Source organism: Peromyscus eremicus, chromosome 8a (genome assembly GCF_949786415.1).
Source record: "Peromyscus eremicus chromosome 8a, PerEre_H2_v1, whole genome shotgun sequence".
Classification (NCBI taxonomy): Eukaryota; Metazoa; Chordata; class Mammalia; order Rodentia; family Cricetidae; genus Peromyscus; species Peromyscus eremicus.
In genome coordinates, this window is record NC_081423.1 from 19459705 (window position 1) to 19479899 (window position 20195).

The 20195-nt window shown below is 46.7% G+C and overlaps 1 protein-coding gene across 1 annotated transcript in view; it reads left to right on the plus strand.

Annotated features, from left to right (window-relative positions):
* Positions 1 to 20195, plus strand: part of LOC131916537 (slit homolog 3 protein-like) — a 562664-nt gene that overhangs the window by 380812 nt on the left and 161657 nt on the right. The window contains exon 5 of the mRNA XM_059269895.1: positions 18605 to 18676. Within this exon, the coding sequence (XP_059125878.1) occupies positions 18605 to 18676 (72 nt within the window). The remainder of the gene's footprint in view (positions 1 to 18604; positions 18677 to 20195) is intronic.

A 20195-nucleotide genomic window follows, 5' to 3' on the forward strand; every position in this document is an offset into this window, starting at 1 on the left:
TCTCCCATCCCAGCTCCTAATTTAGACAGTCTGGGATCAGATCCGAGTATTTCCACTTCTTCAAGGTCCCCAGATGATGTTCACATTTCTGATCCAGAGGCCACCTTTGACAGCCTCTGTGCCATCTTCTCACTCCCACATAACCTTCCCCCCATAATTCCTGTTCCCGCTCCATGAGTCCATCAGTGCTCCCCTTCCCCCGGCTGCCTAGCCTGGATCAAACTCATCCATTCCACATCCTCCCCTCATTTGGCATCCAGTGGGTCTCTAGAACTCCTCACAAACTAAAAATGCTCATCTGTGGAGCTTCTTACCTGAGTCTGATGTCTGCACAATTCTCTAAGCTCCAAGAACAAAGATCTGTACCATTCCATCCTTACTCCTGGTCCTAACAACATCTCCCTTTGAGTAGATGCTCCAGGCGTGCTCAGGGACATCAAGTGCATGAATGAGTGAATGACTACAGTTTACAGTGATTTATAGTGGATTTCAAGACTGCTAGACCAAAGGATTTCAAATTGCCTGACACAAAGAAATGATAAATTTTGAGGTGATCAATATGCTAATTGCCATAATTTAATCATTATACACTGTATGCATGCATCAAAAATCATATTTGTGTGGACAATTATTACATGTCAATTTTAAATTCAAAGGAAGGAAAACAATCCATTTTAAATGTGGGCAGGGCATTAGAAGGACTGTTCGTTCACATGGCACATTGCAGAGCGGTGGCCAAGAGGGAGGGTACCTGTCTAGTTAACCAGATCAGCCAGGTATGCCTTGGCAGCCAGATAAATGGCAGCCACTAGGTCAGCCCTCCCTCACGTCCTTGCTCTGCCCTGTTTGTACAAAACCGAGTCACACTTGGAGCAGATGGGAGCCTTCCACAGCCTCTCAGACCTGCAAGAATTGTCCCAGGCTCAGGGACTGTGGCAAGTCCTTTGTCTCCGGGGCCTCTATCTATGGCGTTTCCCTATCTATGAAGCACAAAGACTGAGACTTTGACTGTGAAGTTTGTTGAAGGCCACAGTTCTGAGCGACAGTGCTTCATTTTAATTAGGTCCAATGATGATTAGAGTGTTCGGGATTTTCTTTTTAGCTTGACTCAGTCATGGCAGCCAGAGGAGTCAGACTGGAAGGGTGAGCCGAGCTCTCAGTTAAAGATGGAGGAGACCTTTGCTTCTCTTGGGGATGTCTGCTTGGAGCCATCCTTCCTTAGGAAATGGGAAGGGAATCATAGATCCAAGAAGAACAAAAGGTGCCTCACCCTGCTTCCTGTCCCCTCTCCAGGGGCAGCATCCACCCAACTGCTTGGATGAGGTTTGGGGACTAGAATATGCAAACTTTGGAATGTGCATATGTATTCTGGTTGAGTGCCCCCAGAAAAATGTACGTCCTGTCTGTCATTCTCTCTTTAGCGTCTTCCGGTTTCCACGGTGACCCTGAACCTGCAGGCTAGTGCTCCCTGCCTGTCTCCGATTTACAGTCAAGAGACCAAGACAACAGCAGCACCAATGAGTGCCCTGCCCGGCAGCGTCTTCAAACTTCTTTCTTCACTGTTTGTGACTTTAAGTTTGTACCTGTCACAAGGCCTTCCCTGTTTTCGTTCTTAGAGAAATATGTTGGTTAGAGACAAAATTAGATTAAGAAAGTACTAGAAAAACTTAAAAAAAAAAGTGAGAGAAGTAAGAGTCTTCACTTTCTTTGCTAGACCACTTAGTTAAATAATAGTTTGGAGGCAGGCTTTTACATGACAGATTAAGAAGACCTTTATCTCTATCTTTTATTGCCGTGTGTGGAGTCAAACACGGAGCCTTGATCACCTCAGGCAAGTGCCTTCTACTGGGTGGCCCTACCGGGGTATCTGGAGTCACATTCTCCACCCTCTCTTAAGGGGTCTCTTGACCCTGTGCCATTTTGTTTGTGGTTATATTTACCAGGCCCCGTGGGTGTGCTTTCCTGCTGTGGATGCCACAGAAGGTTCCAGATATTAAGGAACAAGCTGGGGGTGGGGGTGGGGGTGGGGGTGGGGGTGGGGGTGGGGGTGGGGGCTTTGCAGGTTCAGTGGTGTGAGCCTCAGAGAAGTTGATAAGAAGAATTAGAATTGAAGGATTAAAAGAGTCTTAAAAAGCCGGGCCATTATAAGGCCCATTACTTTCCATACATTCTGGAAAATCACATGAATGCAGAGAAAGAGGGGGGGAGGGAAGAAACTGGCTTCGGTTCAGAACGTCAATTATGCCCCCCCTTTTTTTTTTTCTTTAATTCCTTTTCACAATTTATTTGACATTTTGAACAGTGGCCAAAAAAGCTATTATAACTATAAAACATATTCATTGGGATAAATCTCATTAGTTGAAAGATTTAATTAAAGTATTGACATGCTTAATTGATACGTGTAAGCCAAGACCATTTTCATGTCTCATTTCCATATGCTTTCTGCTTTAAGAGATGCAAGGAGCTGTATCTTAAAAAGAAAGAAAGAAAGAAAGAAAGAAAGAAAGAAAGAAAGAAAGAAAGAAAGAAAGAAAGAAAGAAAGGAAAGAAAGAACTCCATAAAATTGCTATAGGTTCATCTGCTCCTGCCGTTCCCCAGGGACCACTTCCTGCCACTCTCCTTGATCCCCAGCCGGCTACTCCTCTAAGTGGTACTGCTGGGAGTGAAGGTGATGTACATCCAGCTTGAGTGCCTGCCAGGCCCTCTTATGATCAATAGGAGAATATTTATATTAATAAAGCAGTGAGTTAATTAAATAAAACGGTCCTCTGGGTAAACTTAAGATACTAGAGGATGGGTAGAGATCAATACATTCAGCCATTTGAACATTAAGTATGTGCCTTGAAATTTTATGGGGCTTTTAAAAACTTGCTTTGTAATGTAAAAAGTTTGAAGCCTCCACAAGTCAGCTCCGTTCAGACCTTGTGTCTGGCTTCCAGAGCTCAGACAGACAGGACAGGGGAGCTGCTAGAGATCTGTACTCACTCAGAAAGGCCCAGCAGACCTCCCCTGTCCTGAGAGCGCCCCTCCTGGGTGGGGGAATTGTTTGGGGGAGACAAAGGCTGGGCTGTGGTGAAGAGGCCTGAACTCAGCACAGCTCCAGACGCAGAAAGAGCACTTCATTGTCCCCAGAGCTGTACTCTCCTCTTGTTCCTGGTGATAGGGACTTGGGGAGAACCTTTACTGGCCTGTCTCGTATACCCTCTGGGCTTCTGTCTGGGGTTTCCTCTGCTCCTCTGCCTCTTGGAGCCGGGTGCTCGGGAGTAAGTGTGTATACCTCTATCCTAATTGACTTTTCCTCTTCTATGTTCTTATTGTTTCTGCCTCACGGCCTTGGTCTCCCTGCTTCTCTGTCTGCCTTTTTGTGTCTCTCTACCTGTCTGTCTCTGTCCTTCTCCCTTTCTGTCCTCTCCTTTGTCTAGGGACCACTGATTCCCAGACTGAGAGTCCACACTAGCTCTAGGGACTTTGCTCCTACAACAGCCACCCCACAGGCTTCAGAGACGGGAAGGGAGTCCCCAGTGTTCTGCCTCAAGCAGCTGGTCTGTAAAGTGATGTCATCCCTGCTGTCCCCTTCTGATGTCTCTCTGGACTGTGTCTTCTCATTGTCCTAGCTTTGACCCACAGCACCTAACTCTCCAGGTATGCTGTAGTCACCCTAGTAATGACGATCTTTGTTGAAATATAAGCCTTGAAATGGTTTGAAAAGAGCAATATGAATTTTCTCCGTGGAAGGAATCGGTGTCAGGAGCAACAAATTTCAATTATCCTTGCTGCCTTGAGGGACCGTCGCCTTTCCCTCTCATAGCCCTTTGCAAGGTGGCCCACATCCCTAGCTTCCTCCCAGCGCAGAGGATACTTTGTCCCTAAGTCATACAGGGGTAACTGACCTACATTCTGCTCTCAGCCCAGATCTGCATGGTGTTCGAAGCTGCTCCTGATCCCCCTGTCAGGGCTTCAGGCTCACAGCTGCCCTCACTGGGCCCCCAGGAGCCTTCAGGTTGGCCTCTCTTTCCCTTCTCCTGTGACGTCTCCTACGACTCCTCCCAAGCAGAGCAGTCACTGCATGGTCAATCACTTCCTACCCAGCTTCCCAGGTGCTGGGCTGCTGCAGCCTAGGCTCCCATCCCTCTCTAGTCCAGAGATTGGCCAGATCCATAAACAAGAGTCTTCCTGAAGGACTGTTGGAAGGGTTGTACAGAGGCTGAGTGGGACCCAATCATTGCCTCCTCCATGTTGAACTTGGCCTATGCCGCTTTCCAGTGTTAGAGCCCTTGTATGCGTGAGTTAATTTCTCATCACTATAACAAAATAGCTGAGACAATCAGTTTGTCAAGAGAAAAGGTTTTATGGGGGTTCCAGTCAATGACCTACTGGCCCTATTGCATCTGGGCCTGTGATGAGGCACTACAAGGTAAACAGAGCCCGTTTGACTCATAGCCATGAAACAGAATAAAGGAAGAGGGCACCTGAGTCCCACTGCTTCCCTCCACAGCACACTGCAATGATCTACATAGCTTCCGGTAGACCCCAGTTCTCTTAAGGTCCTCTGTCTCCCTACTACCTTGGGAGTCAGCCTTTTGAGAGACCTTTGAGATCCAGTCCACACACTGTTTTGGTCTCTGGGGGAAGAAGGCCGGAATTTAGCTGTCTCCTAGAGTGTTTGAATGTTGACTTCAGGAGGTTCAAATAGTGTTAATATTTAGTGAGTGTTTACACGCGCCAGAGAACAAACCGTGGGCCCTGAACTCACTCACCATCTTACAGGAACTCTCTGACATCAGTAATTTCGCGGCCCCTGTTTTACAGAGGAGGAAACCAAGATTCACACAGTGCAGTCTGGTCTTAAAGTCACTCTCCTAGCAGAGGCTGGAGTTCATGATAGAATCTTCCAGATACTGGGCTGAGTTGACATCACTGTACCTCTCTGCCTCCTGAGACAGGTGTAAAAGATGTCATATTTCCAGGAGAAGGTAGATGGCTTAGGGGTAGCCAGTGAGCAGACCTAGGGAGATGAAGGAGGAATTTCTGAAGAAGCCTCTCCTCTACCCCTTTTCTCCCACCATGGAGGTCCTTTCCTCTTTGTCAGAGACTGGAGAGCTTATTGCGTTTGGTGCCTGACTCGTGGGTCACATTCACCACTAATTGATTTCTCTGGATCCACCTAGTGCCCATGTCCTTCACCTCAAACTTTTCAAGCTCAAAGGCCAGAAGCAGGCCTGGAATTAAACAATAGTGTTAACCTCAAACGAGATGTAAATCTATTGACCTGCATCCATCTTTACGTAAGCAAGAGAACAGTGTCTCTCCTTTACTCCGGCATCCACGGTGTGAATCATTAGCAATAACCGAAACCGCTTTGCATAGAACATCAAATAGTGCCGGGGATCGTGGCAAGAAATGTATACTGTTAATATGATGTGATGACTTCAGTGCCTATGTACGTCAGCTGGTGCTGGGCTTCCAGAGGCCAGCCTTGTCATTCACGGCGTTGGGCACTTGCTGAATGGTTTTCCTCCTTTGGTAGAAGATAATTTTGAGCCTTTCTGAAGCTGTATTGATTTTATCGGCAGATGGCCCCGGGATAGCATCTCACCTTCACCGTGGAAGTTTCACTTGTTTAATGGGGTTCTGAAAAGCTACAAGAAAGAACAGGTATATACAAGCCATATTTCCTTGAGCTGCAGCCCTGAATTCCAAGTTCCAGCCCCTGAGCCGCTACAGCCAAGGCTCAGTAGTACCTCCCTACCATCCCCCAGTGCACCCAGTGCACCCACACCCTTCAAGGGAAAAAAAAATAAAAGGCCCGCATGGGGTAACCTCAACACTGTCTCCCTTAGAGGAGGGAGGAGCTAAGGGCACTCTGTACAGTCTTGTGGAAGGGATCTGAAGCTCAGAGTCGCTTTTCCCGTGGTCAGCTTGGGTTGTCAGGGTTGCAGTGCAGTCCAGATTTAGGGACAGGCTCCAGCTTCCCAACCATCTTGAAGGCTTAGCCCTTCTAGCTTCCTCTCTTCGCATTTCCGCCCTCCCATAATCCTCAGTATCGGGAGGGTTTCTGGGTCTTCGGCAGCTTGGAATGGAGGAGTCAAGTCACAGCGTCTGCTGTTCCCAGAGACAGTGCGAACCTTGGCCCTGCCTGGCTCCCACATTCAGCTCCTCTGTTAATGTGTGCTGAAGGCATCCTGGAGCATGGCGTTCCATTGTTACCCTGGGCTTCAGAAGGGGAGCAAGGAGACCTTCTTGGTGAAGAAGCATTGTCGGACATAGAACTCTTTCTTCGTCATTGAATTCATCTTCTAATCTGCTGTATTCTTTGAGGCCAGGCCTCCGCTTTCTTCAGAGGAAACAGGGGGTCATGTGCCTAGCCTGCCTTCGGGTATGACTGCTCGTTCCCACACTTGGGCTCAGTTCACTGAACCTCTCTGTGAGGCCTTGTCTGTGCTTCCTCTTTGCAAGTCTGTTCTAGTGACATGACTCACCAAACATAATACTCCCAATAGGGAGTGGCAATAGACAGGGAGGGTAGCAAGGTCTCTTTATACTCAGAAGGAACTAACTGGATGTGGGGGATAAAATGGACCAAAGTTTGAGATGTGTTCTGGATCCTCCATGAACCAAGTAGTGGCATGAAATCATTTTTACTTAAGTTTTGTTTTGTTTTGTTTTGTTTTGGTTGGGGGACGGGGTTTAGAGACAGGGTTTCACTGTCAATCCCTGGCTGTCCAGGAACTCACTTTGTAGACCAGGCTAGCCTCGAACCAAGAGGTCCGCCTGCCTCTGCCTCCTGAGTGCTAGGATTAAAGGCATGTGCCACCACTGCCTGGCAAGATTTTCTTTTTAATCCATCCAACAGATATATTTTAAGATATATACAGAATATAACAGCAAAAACTGCATGAAGCTGAGGTATAGGGGGCCAGCAGAAAGACCATGCAGCTTCCGAAGCTACCTCCATGTAAGCTGAATGACAGCTAATCCCTCTAGATCCAAACTTCCTTCAGCCAGGATCCAGGTGGCTAATTTGCCTCTGGCTTTTTGGGGAAGTCAAATTTAGCAGGAGCTTGGGACCGGGACTAAGTTAAAAGGACCACATTGGAGATGATCTTCCATTTTGTTTAAGCTCTGTTTTGTTGGAAAGGTTAAAAGGACATGAAAGAGAGATTGAATCATTTCTATCCCCACCCCCTCCCTGACACAGACAGAATGGACTCAAGTTCTAACCAAAAAATATCAATTTACTAAAAACAAAATCATTAGAAACAGAGTTCCCCTCCTCTCAATTTTTGCTAATTATGCCTAAATATATCTCACTCCTGGGACTGTCGCCCCTGAACCTAGGCTATCAGTCCTCCAACTCAGAGGCAAAAAGAGGGGCCCAGTTAGCAATTAATCACCAAGTAGGCCAAACGCACATGCCTCAATTTAGAACAATTCCATAAGAGCCCCCGCTTCCCCACCATCCCCTCCCCCTCGCTCACAGGGTTTCATCTTCTAATGGTAAAAGCTTTTTGGCATGGGAATGTCTTTGTGAAGAGGAGAGGACTCAATTTGGGCCATCTCTCCAAAGAAGACATGGGGACAAGGACACTTCTCCAATTAATCAGCAAATGCCTGGCTCCAGCATTCGGGCCAAAGGATCGATTTACATAAAGCTACTTCTTGAGATGAATTGCCTCCCCCTCTCATCCTCATGCCTTCCCCCTTGTCCAGCCGGCATTAGATATGCTACTGGATTTCAGATTGACAATGTCAGCTACAACAATCAAATTAGGGATGAAAGCCTCAGCTGGCTGCCAAGAAGAGGCACGGAGAAGGAGGGGGTGGGGAACAGAATAATATGTCAAGCTCAGGGGAGGGTAGATTGCATAGAAGTGAGCCTGTTTCCCCAACCCCAGGAGGCAGACCCATCACCTCAAACAAAGAGAAAATATAGAATGCATGTCACCATTCTTTTGGACCAGGTGAACCCTTTCCTTACACCAGGTTGATAAACCAAAGATTCCATCAAGCCCAAAACTTGGCGTGGCACTATCTCAGGTACAAAATTAGAGATTTACAATCAGATGTTTCGGCATCCAATTCCACCACATCCAAAGCTCAGTTGTGACTCTGATGGGTGCCTAGTGGAGAGTATATGTGGTGATTCTGGCAGATGCATAGTGATATGCATGCAGAGGTACATAATGGGTACATAATGACATACACAGGGACTCTGATGGGTACATAGTGATGTGCATATACAGGGACTCCGGCAGATACATGATGATGTACATATGGAGGGACTCTGACCAGGTTGTAATTACTGTACTGTACAGGACTCTCATTGGTACCTAGTGACATACATACACAGGGACTCTGACAGTTACATGGTGATGTACATATGCAGGGACTCAGATGGGAGCATAGTGAAGTGTACACATGGGGACTCTGATGGGTAAGTGGTGATGTGTACACATAGGAACTCTGACAGGTGCGTAGTGAGGTACATGCACACAGACTCTAATAGGTGATGTACAAATGCAGACTTTCGAATAGTTGCATGGAAATGTACATGTGCATGGACTCTGGAGGACCTGCATTGCTGTTGGAATCCTGCTCCTGCTTCCTGGACCACTCAGTGGCATGAGGAAGGCTAGACTAGAAAAGAGGGCATAATTGGGCTGCTAATGAGAGCTCCCCAATCCCATCTAATGCAACTGCCTTGTCGCTAAATTGTGATAATCCTAGGGATTAGTGAGCTGTGGAGAAGCTCAGACTCTGCATCCTTTGCTGGAGATGATCAGTCAATTATAATGCTGCTTCATTAACAGAAAGAGCATTAGTTGGAGTTGCGGAGAATAATTAAAAGAAGAAAGTTTTTGGTTTGGACTGGAAGCATTTGTTAACTCTGCCAGCCCTGGAAGAGTGATAAGACTGAACAACTGGAAAAATTGTGTGATTGGAAGGAGGTCCTCAGGGGGGATGTCTTAGTTGATTGAAATGTTTCAAGCTGGGGTTTGCTTCCCTGCGTCTATGAGTTTCAACCCTGTTATTGTTATACCTGGACTTTCAAGTCCCACACTGGACTCCTCTAAAGATGGGCCCCTCTGAACGATGAGAGGCCCTGAAGCTACAGCTCCTAACCCTTATTCTAGCACAGCACTGTCAGGCAGCAGGAAGTAGCTATATGTAGCCATTGGCCATTTAGGATGTGCCCTGGTCCAGTTTGGTGTGTACGTGAAATACACGTCAAGTTTTAAGGACTTGCTGCGAAAAACAGTCTCTACGTTTTTAAACTGATTGCATGCCCGTGACAATATTTTAAATGCAGTGTTTTTAAAGTGCCTTACTGAAATTAATAACAATTTAGTTTTGCACCTTTATTTAGCGTGCAAAACACACACACTTGTATGTGGGGGCCCACAAAGGCCATGGTGTACATATGGAAGTCAGAAGGTATCTGGGAGTCTGTTCTCTCCTCCTACCATATAGATCCTGGGATCAAACTCAGGTTGTCAGGTTTGGTGGCAAACACCTTTACCTGCTGAGCCATCTTGCTGGCCCTTCAGTCATTTCTTTTTCCCACTTCGAATGTGACTAATGAAAATTTTTAAGTTGCGTCTGTGGCTCATGTCACACATCTGTGGTTGAGTGCCATTCTGTAATTAGCAGATTTCCCAAAGGGTTGACAGTGTCTGTCTCTTCATTGGTCACAATCTTTAGCTTACCAGTCAAATGAAACCCAGGGCTGAAGTGTCCTGGTGACCAGACAAGTTGTTTAGTGTTGGCTTGTTGGAAACTAGCGTATGTAGCCCTGCATTGGTCCAGTTTAGTGTCCCTCTTCCCCACTGTCCTCAGTGTGACTTATCTATTTACTTTCTCAGCAGACCCCCAAGCAGTTGAGTGTGTGCTCTTTAGACCATCTGCCTGGAAAGGGACACAAAGGATACCTGTGTTGATAACTAATCAGAGCAAACCAGTGATCTCTCCATGCACAGCCTCCTGTACCCACTGCAGTTTAACCGACCCTTTCCTTGTGTGTGCTCAGAAGCTCCATTGTGTTTGGCACACAGGCCAGCATCCTGGGCTCTATCACAGTATCTGATCCTGGCTGCCCAGCCTAGCTGTCAACCCCCTGTGATTTCTCCCCTAGAGAACCTTGTAGAACACTGTAGGAAACCACTGTCTGAGAGGATCCTCCAAGAGTGTCCTCATCCAGCAGTAAGCATCTCTCCCGAGGTCTGTGAGATTCCAGAGGCAAAGGGCTCTGTGTCTTCCTGCCATTCCTCTAGGATCACAGGGAAGGGAGAAACACCCACTGCCCCCTCTCCCTCCTAGGTCAGCCTCCCCAAGGAGCCGGTGAGCAGTCTTCCAAAGTACAAATTATGTCTCTCTTTCCACTTCAGACTCTACTCTGATGCTCTGTTCACACCACAAGCAGTCTGGCACATCGCCAGCAGTCTTCTAGAACATCTTTACATCTAAGCACCTTTGCATGTAGGGCCCAAGATTTTCCCCAGAGACAGGCTTCAATTGTTAAGACAGTAGGGTGTAGTGTGTCAGCCTCGTACTAATCAAGTGAGGATAATAGGGTTTAGAAAGCACTTGCTTTCCATTTTCTGTGATGCCCAGTCTAAAATGTGTAAGTACAGGTGGGAGCTGAAAGCACTGAATAGATATCCTTAAAGAGATACAGCCTGTTTAACAGCAAACTTGGGATATGAAGTTGGCACCTGACATCGTACATGTGATTCTCAGAATCATTCAAATGTTTGACTCCAGGACCCATCAGGTGTCTGGTGCAGTAGATCTGGGGTGGGTCCTAGGAACCCACATTAATTTTTTATAAGAAATTCATACATATTTCGAAGTAAAGTGTAAGCAATGAGTGATTTTTTTTCTGATCACCCAGCCCCAATAACTTCTGGCCAGCCTTGTTTCTTCAATATCTCAATCCAGTTCCCCTCTTCTGGATTCTATTGAAGAAAAACCTGGACACGATCACTGGATCCTGAATGGCCTCAGTGTCTCTGAAAGACCAAGGTGAAGTGAACCGAATTATTCATGATACCATTCTCATTTCTGACTCTAAAATAATTGACAGAATATTGGCAGTACAACCTATAAATTCTGACCAGTTGTCTGAGAATGGCTATCCTGTACCCTGTTCATGCTCAGCCACATCTTCATCCCGCCATAATTTTTTCATAGGTCGCTCTGAAAGACAAAGCCTAAGTTCCTGATGAAGTCAGACTGTGTTCCCGAAAGTCTTGGGGATGCAAGCTGGCATCTTTCTCTCAAGCTCTCAAAACTCAAAATAATTTTGGGTCCTGAGCAAAAGACAAATTCATAAAAGTAGTGTGCATTTAGAGACGGGCTTTCTTCCTGTTGAAAATCAAGTAGCATTAAAAATATTGCTCTCGGTTCTAGAGGTGTGCAGGGCATATTTTATATTTGTCACTGTCCAGGAGTCTGTTTCTTTGTGTCTAGGTTAACTAATGAGTTCCAGAAGAACTGGTGAGTGGTCAGTCCTGTTTGCTTCTGTGTGTAGCACATAGTAGGCTCTTGGTTCGTCTTTCCTGAAGGAAGCATAGTGTAAACTGGCATTCAATCCACTGCTCTTAACCACCCAAATGATAAAGGAAGTTTCTGGTGAGTGTGTAAGGAAAGGCAGGACACAAGCAGCCTCACTGACACCTTGCATTCACTTTTTCATATCAAGGTAGGAGGTAATGTAGACTCCTGCAGTGAAAGCCAGAAACACGGCTGGAATGCTGGGAAGTGATTGTGGGCCATTCCCTGCCCCTCCACAGAAGACATACTTTGATTCTCTGTGTCCCTGAGACAGGTGACAGTTCTTCAGGAAATGATTCCATTACACTATTGTCGTCTCCCTGCGACAAAGGACACCATTGACTAGACATACCCAGCTGCAGGGAGCCAGGCTTCTTAGCCGAGACATACGCTCGCTGGTTGCTCATTTGATATTGACGGTGACCCAACTGCAAATATATAATCTTGCTTATTAAGATAAATTGCCTGCAGAAGAGATTTACCTATTAAGATAAATCTTCCCTGAAGTCCACACAGTAAAATCCCCAGGGAATAATTTTGCCTCCAAGTCTGTCCCTCTTGCCACATAGCATCAAGTAAGGAAAAACAATGTTTTCCCTTTAATTCTCAGAGCAAAGTGATCAGTCACAGGAATATCATACATTAGGAGTTGTGGCTTCATGGAGGGGAAGCCAGGGTTCGTTTTATATAAGGAGTGGTGTTGAGAATACGAGAAACATTAGATCTGTGGCTTGCTTGTCAGAAATCTTTAAACCCCTAAACGGGTTTTGATTGATACATTCAATGCACCAATGGGAAAATTCCCTCCTACTAGGCAGAGAATGTGAAAGTAATTTTAACATATATTCAGGCCAAAGAGAATCAGCTTGGTAATCCACCACCCTGATCCCAAATTCAATAATAGGTCCAAATATAAACGCTTTTTATATCATGCTCTACTTTAGTTTGGCTAATCGAGAGTTGATGGATTTTTTTTAATGCTACTGAAAGGGCACCATTGAATAGTCTCATGCGCAAAGGGATTGAAGCATTGGACAAAAGAGTTATAAATCTCATTGACTGCTTCTTGTGTGGGCTCTTAATTCCTGTTTGGGGAGCGATGTTTCAGTCCGCTACCAACTTCCCAGGTGAGAATTGTCTTTGAAGCTGTCTTATCAATGAGTTGTCTCCCCTGGTACTGGCTTCCATTCCCAGCAGCTTTTGACTTAACTGATAAGTCTCATAGCTAGGAACTCTTCGGCCATTTGTCCTACGTTGCTAGTGTCCCTTACCCTTACATTAAGGAGGGCAGCACAGGCTGGAAGTTTGAATTCTCTTGGGTGGTCCCTAACCAAGGATTGTCTGGAGTGCGGCTACAGAGGCCAGCCCCCTTGATTGAAGAAAAGCGCTGTCCGGTCCTTTCTCTCTCAGGTCCAAGAGCTAAGGCTGAGGGAGACCTCAGTTAAGTTTCCCTGCTGTATTACTGCTCTCTGGACTGAAGTCCTGAGGACTTGGTTAATCCACTGTTTAACCTTAGAGTCCTGGTTTCTCAGCCAATTCAGCCCTTTTCTCTTTCTTTGTCTCTTTCTTTCTTTTTTCTTGTATTGAAAATAGAATTTTTTCATACAATATATCCTGATTATGGTTTCCCCTCCTCCTGCTCCTCCCAGATCCTCCCCACTTCCCCTCCCATCTGGATCCACACTCTTTCTGTCTCTCCTTAGAAAACAAACAGGCATCTAAGGAATGATAATAAGATAAATAAGATAAAACAAAAACAAATCAGAACAGGAAAAAAAGAAACAGAAGAAAAAGAGCCTAAGAAAAGCACAAGAAACACACATGTTCACACACACACACACACACACATACACACACACACACACACACACACACACACACACACACAGAGGAATCTCATAAAAACATAAAGCCAGAAGCCGTAATATATATGCAAAGACCTGTAAGATTAAAAAAAAAACATACCCCGACTCAACATTGAGACAGAGAATCCCCAAGGATGCTGTTGAGTTTGTTTTGTGTTGGCCACCTACTCCTGAGCATGCAACCCACCCTTAGGAGCGATTTGTTTCCCGGTGAGACTCCCTTGGAGGAAACTTTTTATTTGCAAGTGGTGATCAGTTGGAGAGAGCGTCTGGGGTGGAGGGGAGAACATCCCTTGTCTACTTCTCCTTTCAGCTCCAGGATCCCGTTGGATGCAGACCCGTGGAGGCCCAGTGCATGCTGCCACAGTCTCTCTTAGTTTATATATGTGTCAGTCATGCTCTGTTTAGAAGGCCTTGTATCCTTGAAGTCCTCCATCTCCTCTGGCTCAAGCACTCTTTCCACCTCCTGTTTGGCTAAGTCTCCTGAGTCCTGGGGGGAGGGATTTAATGGAGACATCCCACTTAGGGCTGAGTATTCCAAGGTCTGTCCCTCTGTGTTTTCTTGTTGTGTGTCTCTGTATGTCTTCCCATCTGCTGCAGGAGGAAACTTCTCTGATGATGCCTGAGCAGGGCACTCATCTGCTTCTCTAGGAGGTCTCAACCTCTTTTTTGAACCAATCTCTATTGTTTCAACCAGAATGAAATGATCTAGAATCAAATATGGAGAGTCCTTTGTAGATTCTGGACAAGGGAAGCGTTCATCTCCCCCGCAGACTTTTATGGAAGGAATACTAATAACACAAGTGTGTTTTATTCTGTGTTTTAAGTGCCTGTCCTGCAGGTGATGACTGGGGACATTTTTAGCTACATAAATCCAAACCTAAATGAGGAAGAAACTCAGGAAGTAAAAGCACCATTTGCATATTGTCCTCTGTGCTCCAGGTGCACAAAGTGCTTTCCACGTGTCCCCGTTTTGTTCCCGCAGCCGAGGAAGCTGATAAGCCCGTGACCCCATTCAAAAGATGAGGGAACTAAATCAGAACACTGAAGCAGCTTGAGTGATCATACTACTTAGAAGTCACGCCGTGCACTTCAGAAACAAGCACTCACAATGTTTCTGGAAGTTTCCGCCCATCTTATAAGTTTATAATCGTTGGGTTTGAAACCTCGACGCCTCTCTCCCATCCCCCACCCCCATCCCTACGTATAAACTGCCGTTTAATACAGACAAGTTGGAATGAATGTACCCAGTCCTGCAGGGGTAGCGGGTGGAAGGAAGGACTGTCATTCACTGTTGCCCCGAGAACAAAGCGTGCCTGACATTGCGGGTAGAGCCCCAGAAGCATTTCAAAGGCTCCTCTGGAACTAGACAACCTTTCAATCCATTTATCAAAGTGTCCGCGGTTCCTGCTTCAAGGTAGATGAAGCAATAATAAATTTGCCAAGAAAGTTAATCTGTGTCCAAAGCATTTTAGTAAATTAAAAAGGTTGCGGGAGGGCTGGCTGGAAGTGGGATAGGTCCGTTCTTGCCAACTCCTATTTCACTTACTGTCTCCTTAATAAGTCCTCTTTGGTCCTATGTTTTGGGATGGAATAATCAGTCGGTTAATCATTTTCCGGAAGCTGGGAAATGCACTTTAGCTAATGCAGTTCTCCTTAGCTTTCAGAGGCCTAATTATTTAAAAAGGCATCCTGATCCATAGCCCACTTCCCAACCAAGAAAGCCTTCCCGACCTGCCATCTTTCTTCCTGGCACCCTAAAAGGCTCAGCCCACTTCACACAGCCCAACTTTTTTTTAACCTGTGCCTTCCTTTTGTTTAAGGTGAGGAAATGCCATTCTGGTCACTTCTACGTGTTTCTTCCTCTTCGACACTAAAACCTGAACAAGCAATTGACCAGAACTAGGCTCTTAGGCATCATGGATAGATTTTGTTATTTTTATTTAATTGTCAGCCCAAATGGTTGCTCTTGTCTCTCCCAAGGATCGGACTTAACAATAGCTCTGTGCTCAGACATCATGCCGAGATAAACACACTATTAGGAAACCTCACAAAGGCCCTGTGATAATTGTGAAGGGATGGTTACCGAAAATGAAGCGCCCGGTCCTGAGCCCTCCTCCACACCCCATCAGTAACACCATTAAATCTGTCAGTTTGTCAGCCCACTGGAGGTATTTATGAAATCAATAGACAATCCTGCGGATGCATGGCGGCGGCATTGTTAGCCGTAGAGGAGAGGCTCAATAGAAAATAAAATTAATAAAATTTACAAGCAGATTGTCACAGGGAGCGGATAAATTCCCTACAATCTAGTGTTTTACTCAACTGGGACGGGGCGAATACAGTGACAGGGAGACGGGAAAGAAAGCTGTGCCCTTTCCGGGGTTCTTTAAAGTAGAAACAAAGCTGGGTCCATTTACAGGAAGGATGGGGTGACCAGAAAAACCAAAGCAGCTGTTTCACCCAAATGCAGGGTTTTGTCCGAGGCCTGCCCATGAGAATGATCTCCCCTCAGGACACCATCTCTTTCTGTTGAAGTAACACGCTCCTCTCTTCATTGCCCCACACTGTCAGGCAGAACTTCTACACAACTACCATGCTTCCCCGGTACGTTTCAGAGTATGTGGTGTCCAAAATGGGTTAATGCCCTTTCTGGGCATAGGTGCCACCCCTCCTAGCCCCCAGCAGTGGTTAAAGCTGTCCGTTCTAAAACTTCTTCCTATTTGATTTCTAACCCCTTTCCCCTGATTTTTCTCATCGGCCATTTATCAGACATGTGGCCAGACCCCGTCTCCCTAGCAGCCAAAGATAACAGCAGAGCCTGAGAGGGTATTGGACAGAGGCCTGTGGTCTGGAGACCGACAGGCTTTGACAGGAAAGAGTGGGCCCATTGTGGCTGCGGGTGCCTCCAGGGCCGCCCAGATGCCTGGTGGAAATTGCATTAGTCAGATGACAGGACCTGAGCCCCCTCTGTGGAGGCTGATGGAGAACAGCCGAGTGGCCTGGGTGACACTGCCTGACCTCTGCCTGTCATCATGGGCTTTTGTTCAGCGCCCCGACTCCAGGCTGGAGCCCTGCTCATTGAATCAGGCCCGGCTGGGGGAGCCTGCATCAGAGCTTATTATGCACCAGAATTTACTTACGTCAGTTGTCGAAAGAGGAAACTGAATTTGAAATGGGGGAACCACTCTGCTAGGCAGCCCCCAAGGTGTCTAGGACTCATAGGTACACCCTATCCCAACAGTAAGCCTTTGTTTGGAGCCTGAGAGTAGCCCAAGGCTAGCCCGACTGTCCTGAAGTTCAGCCAGCTGCTCAGAGTGCCTGTCACTTATCAGCAGGTGTCAGAAGAAGGATGGATGATGTTTCTCTTCTGCTTTCTGATTTGCCCTCCTCCCATTTTGCAAAGTGTCCCTGTAGACTGCCCGAGTTTTGGTAGAATGTGGCCGTCTGGCCTCTTCTTCCATGTATGTTTGAAGTAGCTTTTGAGGGGGTGTCTCAAAAATCAGCACGTGAGCATCCATCACCAATCTATCTGTGGGCGAACTCAACAAAGATGAGTTTCTCCTGCAGCCAGCAAGCTCTCCCAGGAGGACCTTGTGCCAAGGAGATTCCTAAGATGTGCCCCCAAGGGTGTGGACAGAGAAATGTGTTCTAGTGTTTCCTTTTAAAAAAAAAAAAAATTCTTTTCACACTTTGTGTGTATGTGTGCATATGCACATGTGTGCACATGTCTTGGCACATATGTGAAGGTCAGAGGACAACTTGTAGGAATCAGTTCACTTCTTCTACCATGTGGGTTCCAGAGATGAAATTCAGGTTGTCCGGCATGGTAACAAGTTCCTTACCTGCTGAGCCATCTTGCCCATCTATCCTAATGTTACATGACAGAAGTTGAGCCAGCACCCACTTTACAACTGCAGTCATACAGTGAACCAACCATATATACAATCAGATGCTGTGTGGCCATTAAAAATATCGGCATTGATGTGCTTGGTGAAGACATAGACAGATGTTCCTAATATAGCATGTGGAAAACGGTTTAGAATAGGCCATACATTAGGAGGTCATGTCAGTGAAATTTATATGCTCTGTGTATAGTTGTTAGCAGTGGTTATGTCTATGGTTGGCTTTTTTCCTTCATTATTTGAGGGGTTTTCTTTTCAAAATCCCAGACATGTATATTTGTGTCTATGAGTATGTACATATAGACACCTTTCATATCTGAAAAAATAGCAGGGGCCGGCAGTCAGGCAGTGCCATCTTCACACATGCGTCCCCTTCCCCCTGCCCTCTTTGAAGATGCTCCTGTAGCGGGTGGCTGAATGGGAATAGCCTTGCTGCTTGCAGTGTTTGGTAGAGCTCCCTCGTACGCCTGGGGCTCCGATGGGTCTTTATGGATTGATTACTCACTGAGATCCAAGCAGGCTTGAGGTCTGAATGAAAACAAACACACGTGGTTGGTCTAGCAAAAACAGAGATGAAAACAGAGAACAAACCAAACCCAAAAGGCCTGCATGATTTTGGGGAAGGAAATCGAGGAGCTAGGGGATTCTTAAATCCTTCTATACAATTTGGGTTGGAGCCGGCCACACACAACATTCTTCCATACCTTCTTCGAAGCAGCCAGTGTGTTGGTTGGCATCCCTCAGTGCAGAATGAGGAGTGAGATCCCTGTTTTGGATGGGATGTGTGGAAATGCATGAGTCCCTCTGTCCCTATCAGAAAACCCAGTGACCAGGCTCAGTTCCAATCCCAAATGGCAAGAGCAGAGAATTTGAGTGTCAAAGGACTGCCTGAGAAACGGGAGAGTGAGTGGTGTTGACCTTGAGTTAGAGAGGGATGTCTTGAGGGAAGGGGAGTAAGGGTCTTCTTTGGGAGGTGCCAGAACTGAATGGGGTGCAGTGTGTGTAACAAATAACCTGGAGTCTTGGCTCGTGGCCTGGAGGTGTGAGACCACCCATAGTGCCTGCCCTGAGGCAAACGGATCCCCTCCAGTAACTATTTCTACAAAAGTCCTCATTTGCAGAACAATGTATAGGCTTGTAACAGCCAGGGGCCTGAGACTAAACAGCCCTCAAACACTTCTGGTGGGCAGCCCCGGCAGCCTCCGAGGGTTTTGTTGTAATGAGATGCAGAGAATGTGGTCTCCGTCTTTAACTGGTTTGCCTCTTCCATTCTTGTTTAGAGATCTGAGCGAGAACCAGATCCAGGGAGTCCCGAGGAAGGCATTCCGCGGCATCACAGACGTGAAGAACCTGTAAGTGCTGTGTTTGTTGATTTGGAGCAGCTAGAGTTCACGTGGGCTCTCTGGAGGAAGGGGAGGGCACTTTAGGTGGCTTGCAAGGTGGAGAGCTTCACAAAGCCCTGTTCTTCCTGGGTCAGAGCTTGACTGCACCAAAGCTGCATGGCTGTGGTGCCAGCTAGCTTCTCCCACGGTCTTTGGTACAAGGGTTGTATGCAATTAAGAAAATGGAAGGGAGAGAGGGAGGGAAAGAAGGAGAAGTCGCATTCCTAGTACTCAGTCAATTCAAGCACTAATGATGACGGGGACAGAAGTGACGCTGGTGGTGGCAGTGATGACAACGATGGTGATAACGTCATTGGTATAAATGGGCTGGACTCCAGCCCCTTCCTTATGAAGCAGCATTAAAACTTGTGTCCCAGGACCTTGGGGACACCAGTCCAAGTCCATTCCCACTGCACTAGACTTTTTGTTTGTTGGCTCTTCACGTTTTATTTTAAAATCATTATTGATTGACAAGATGTCAAGAAATCATAGACAGGTCCCTGTACCAGTTCCCTAGTGGTAACATTCTACTTAACCCTAGTCCCATAGCAACACAGCGAGTTGACTTCAGTGTAGTCCATGAACCTGAGTCTTCAGACTTTAGTTTCCTTTGCACAGAGCCAGAGCAAGTGTGCACAGCTCTGCACACTTTTACCATGGGCACCTCCATGCACGGTCACCGCAGTCCAGAGGCAGACTTGTCCCAACACTCCGGATTTGAACTTGCCTAATAACTGTGATGGGTTCCTATGTGACTCCACAGTTCCCTGGCCCCTGCCTTTAGAAGGTTTGTGCTTTCTGAGTCTCTACCTGCAAAAGCCATTCTGTGGGTTCAGAGCAGTTTTGGAGACGGGTACAGCAATACCGGGCTGAGCAAGCATGCCTGCAAACCAGGCTCCTTCATTAGCTTCAATTCCATTTAAGCGGTCTTGTAAGAGACTAAAAGGGGAGGAAAAAAACCTACAACTGTCACTTTCCCCTGTGACAAATGGGGGGTTTTAGTTTGTGAACATAGCCAGGGAGCTAGTGATGGCTTCCAGATGCAGGCCATCTGCCTCCCCCGCCTCCCACCCTGGGGGCTGGGGCCTTGTGAGACCATTGGTGTCTAGCATGCAGAGCACACAGAGGGCATGGACATCTTTGAAAGGTGAGGCACTGGGAGGTAGAGATGACTTTGCCAGGGCCTCTGGGACAAGGAGGCTGCCTGCTCCTTCCTCTGGGGACAGGAAAGAGTATGGGGCAGAGGTGCAGCCAGAGCACGTGAGTGCTCTGTTCTGTAGACAGGTAGGCCTTACGTAAGTAAGGCAGAGCTCCTGGGCTGGAGATGTCAGTAAGCAGCGGAGTACAAGAGCAAAGCCCTGGTTCTTACCCAGGGGTGGCACCCTCGCCAGCTTTTCCAGTATTTTGTTTCTTGGATTCTAAAAACTTAGGACTGCCATGAACTCCGACCAACCCATCGTCTTAATTAATATCCCAGAATGTCAGGACA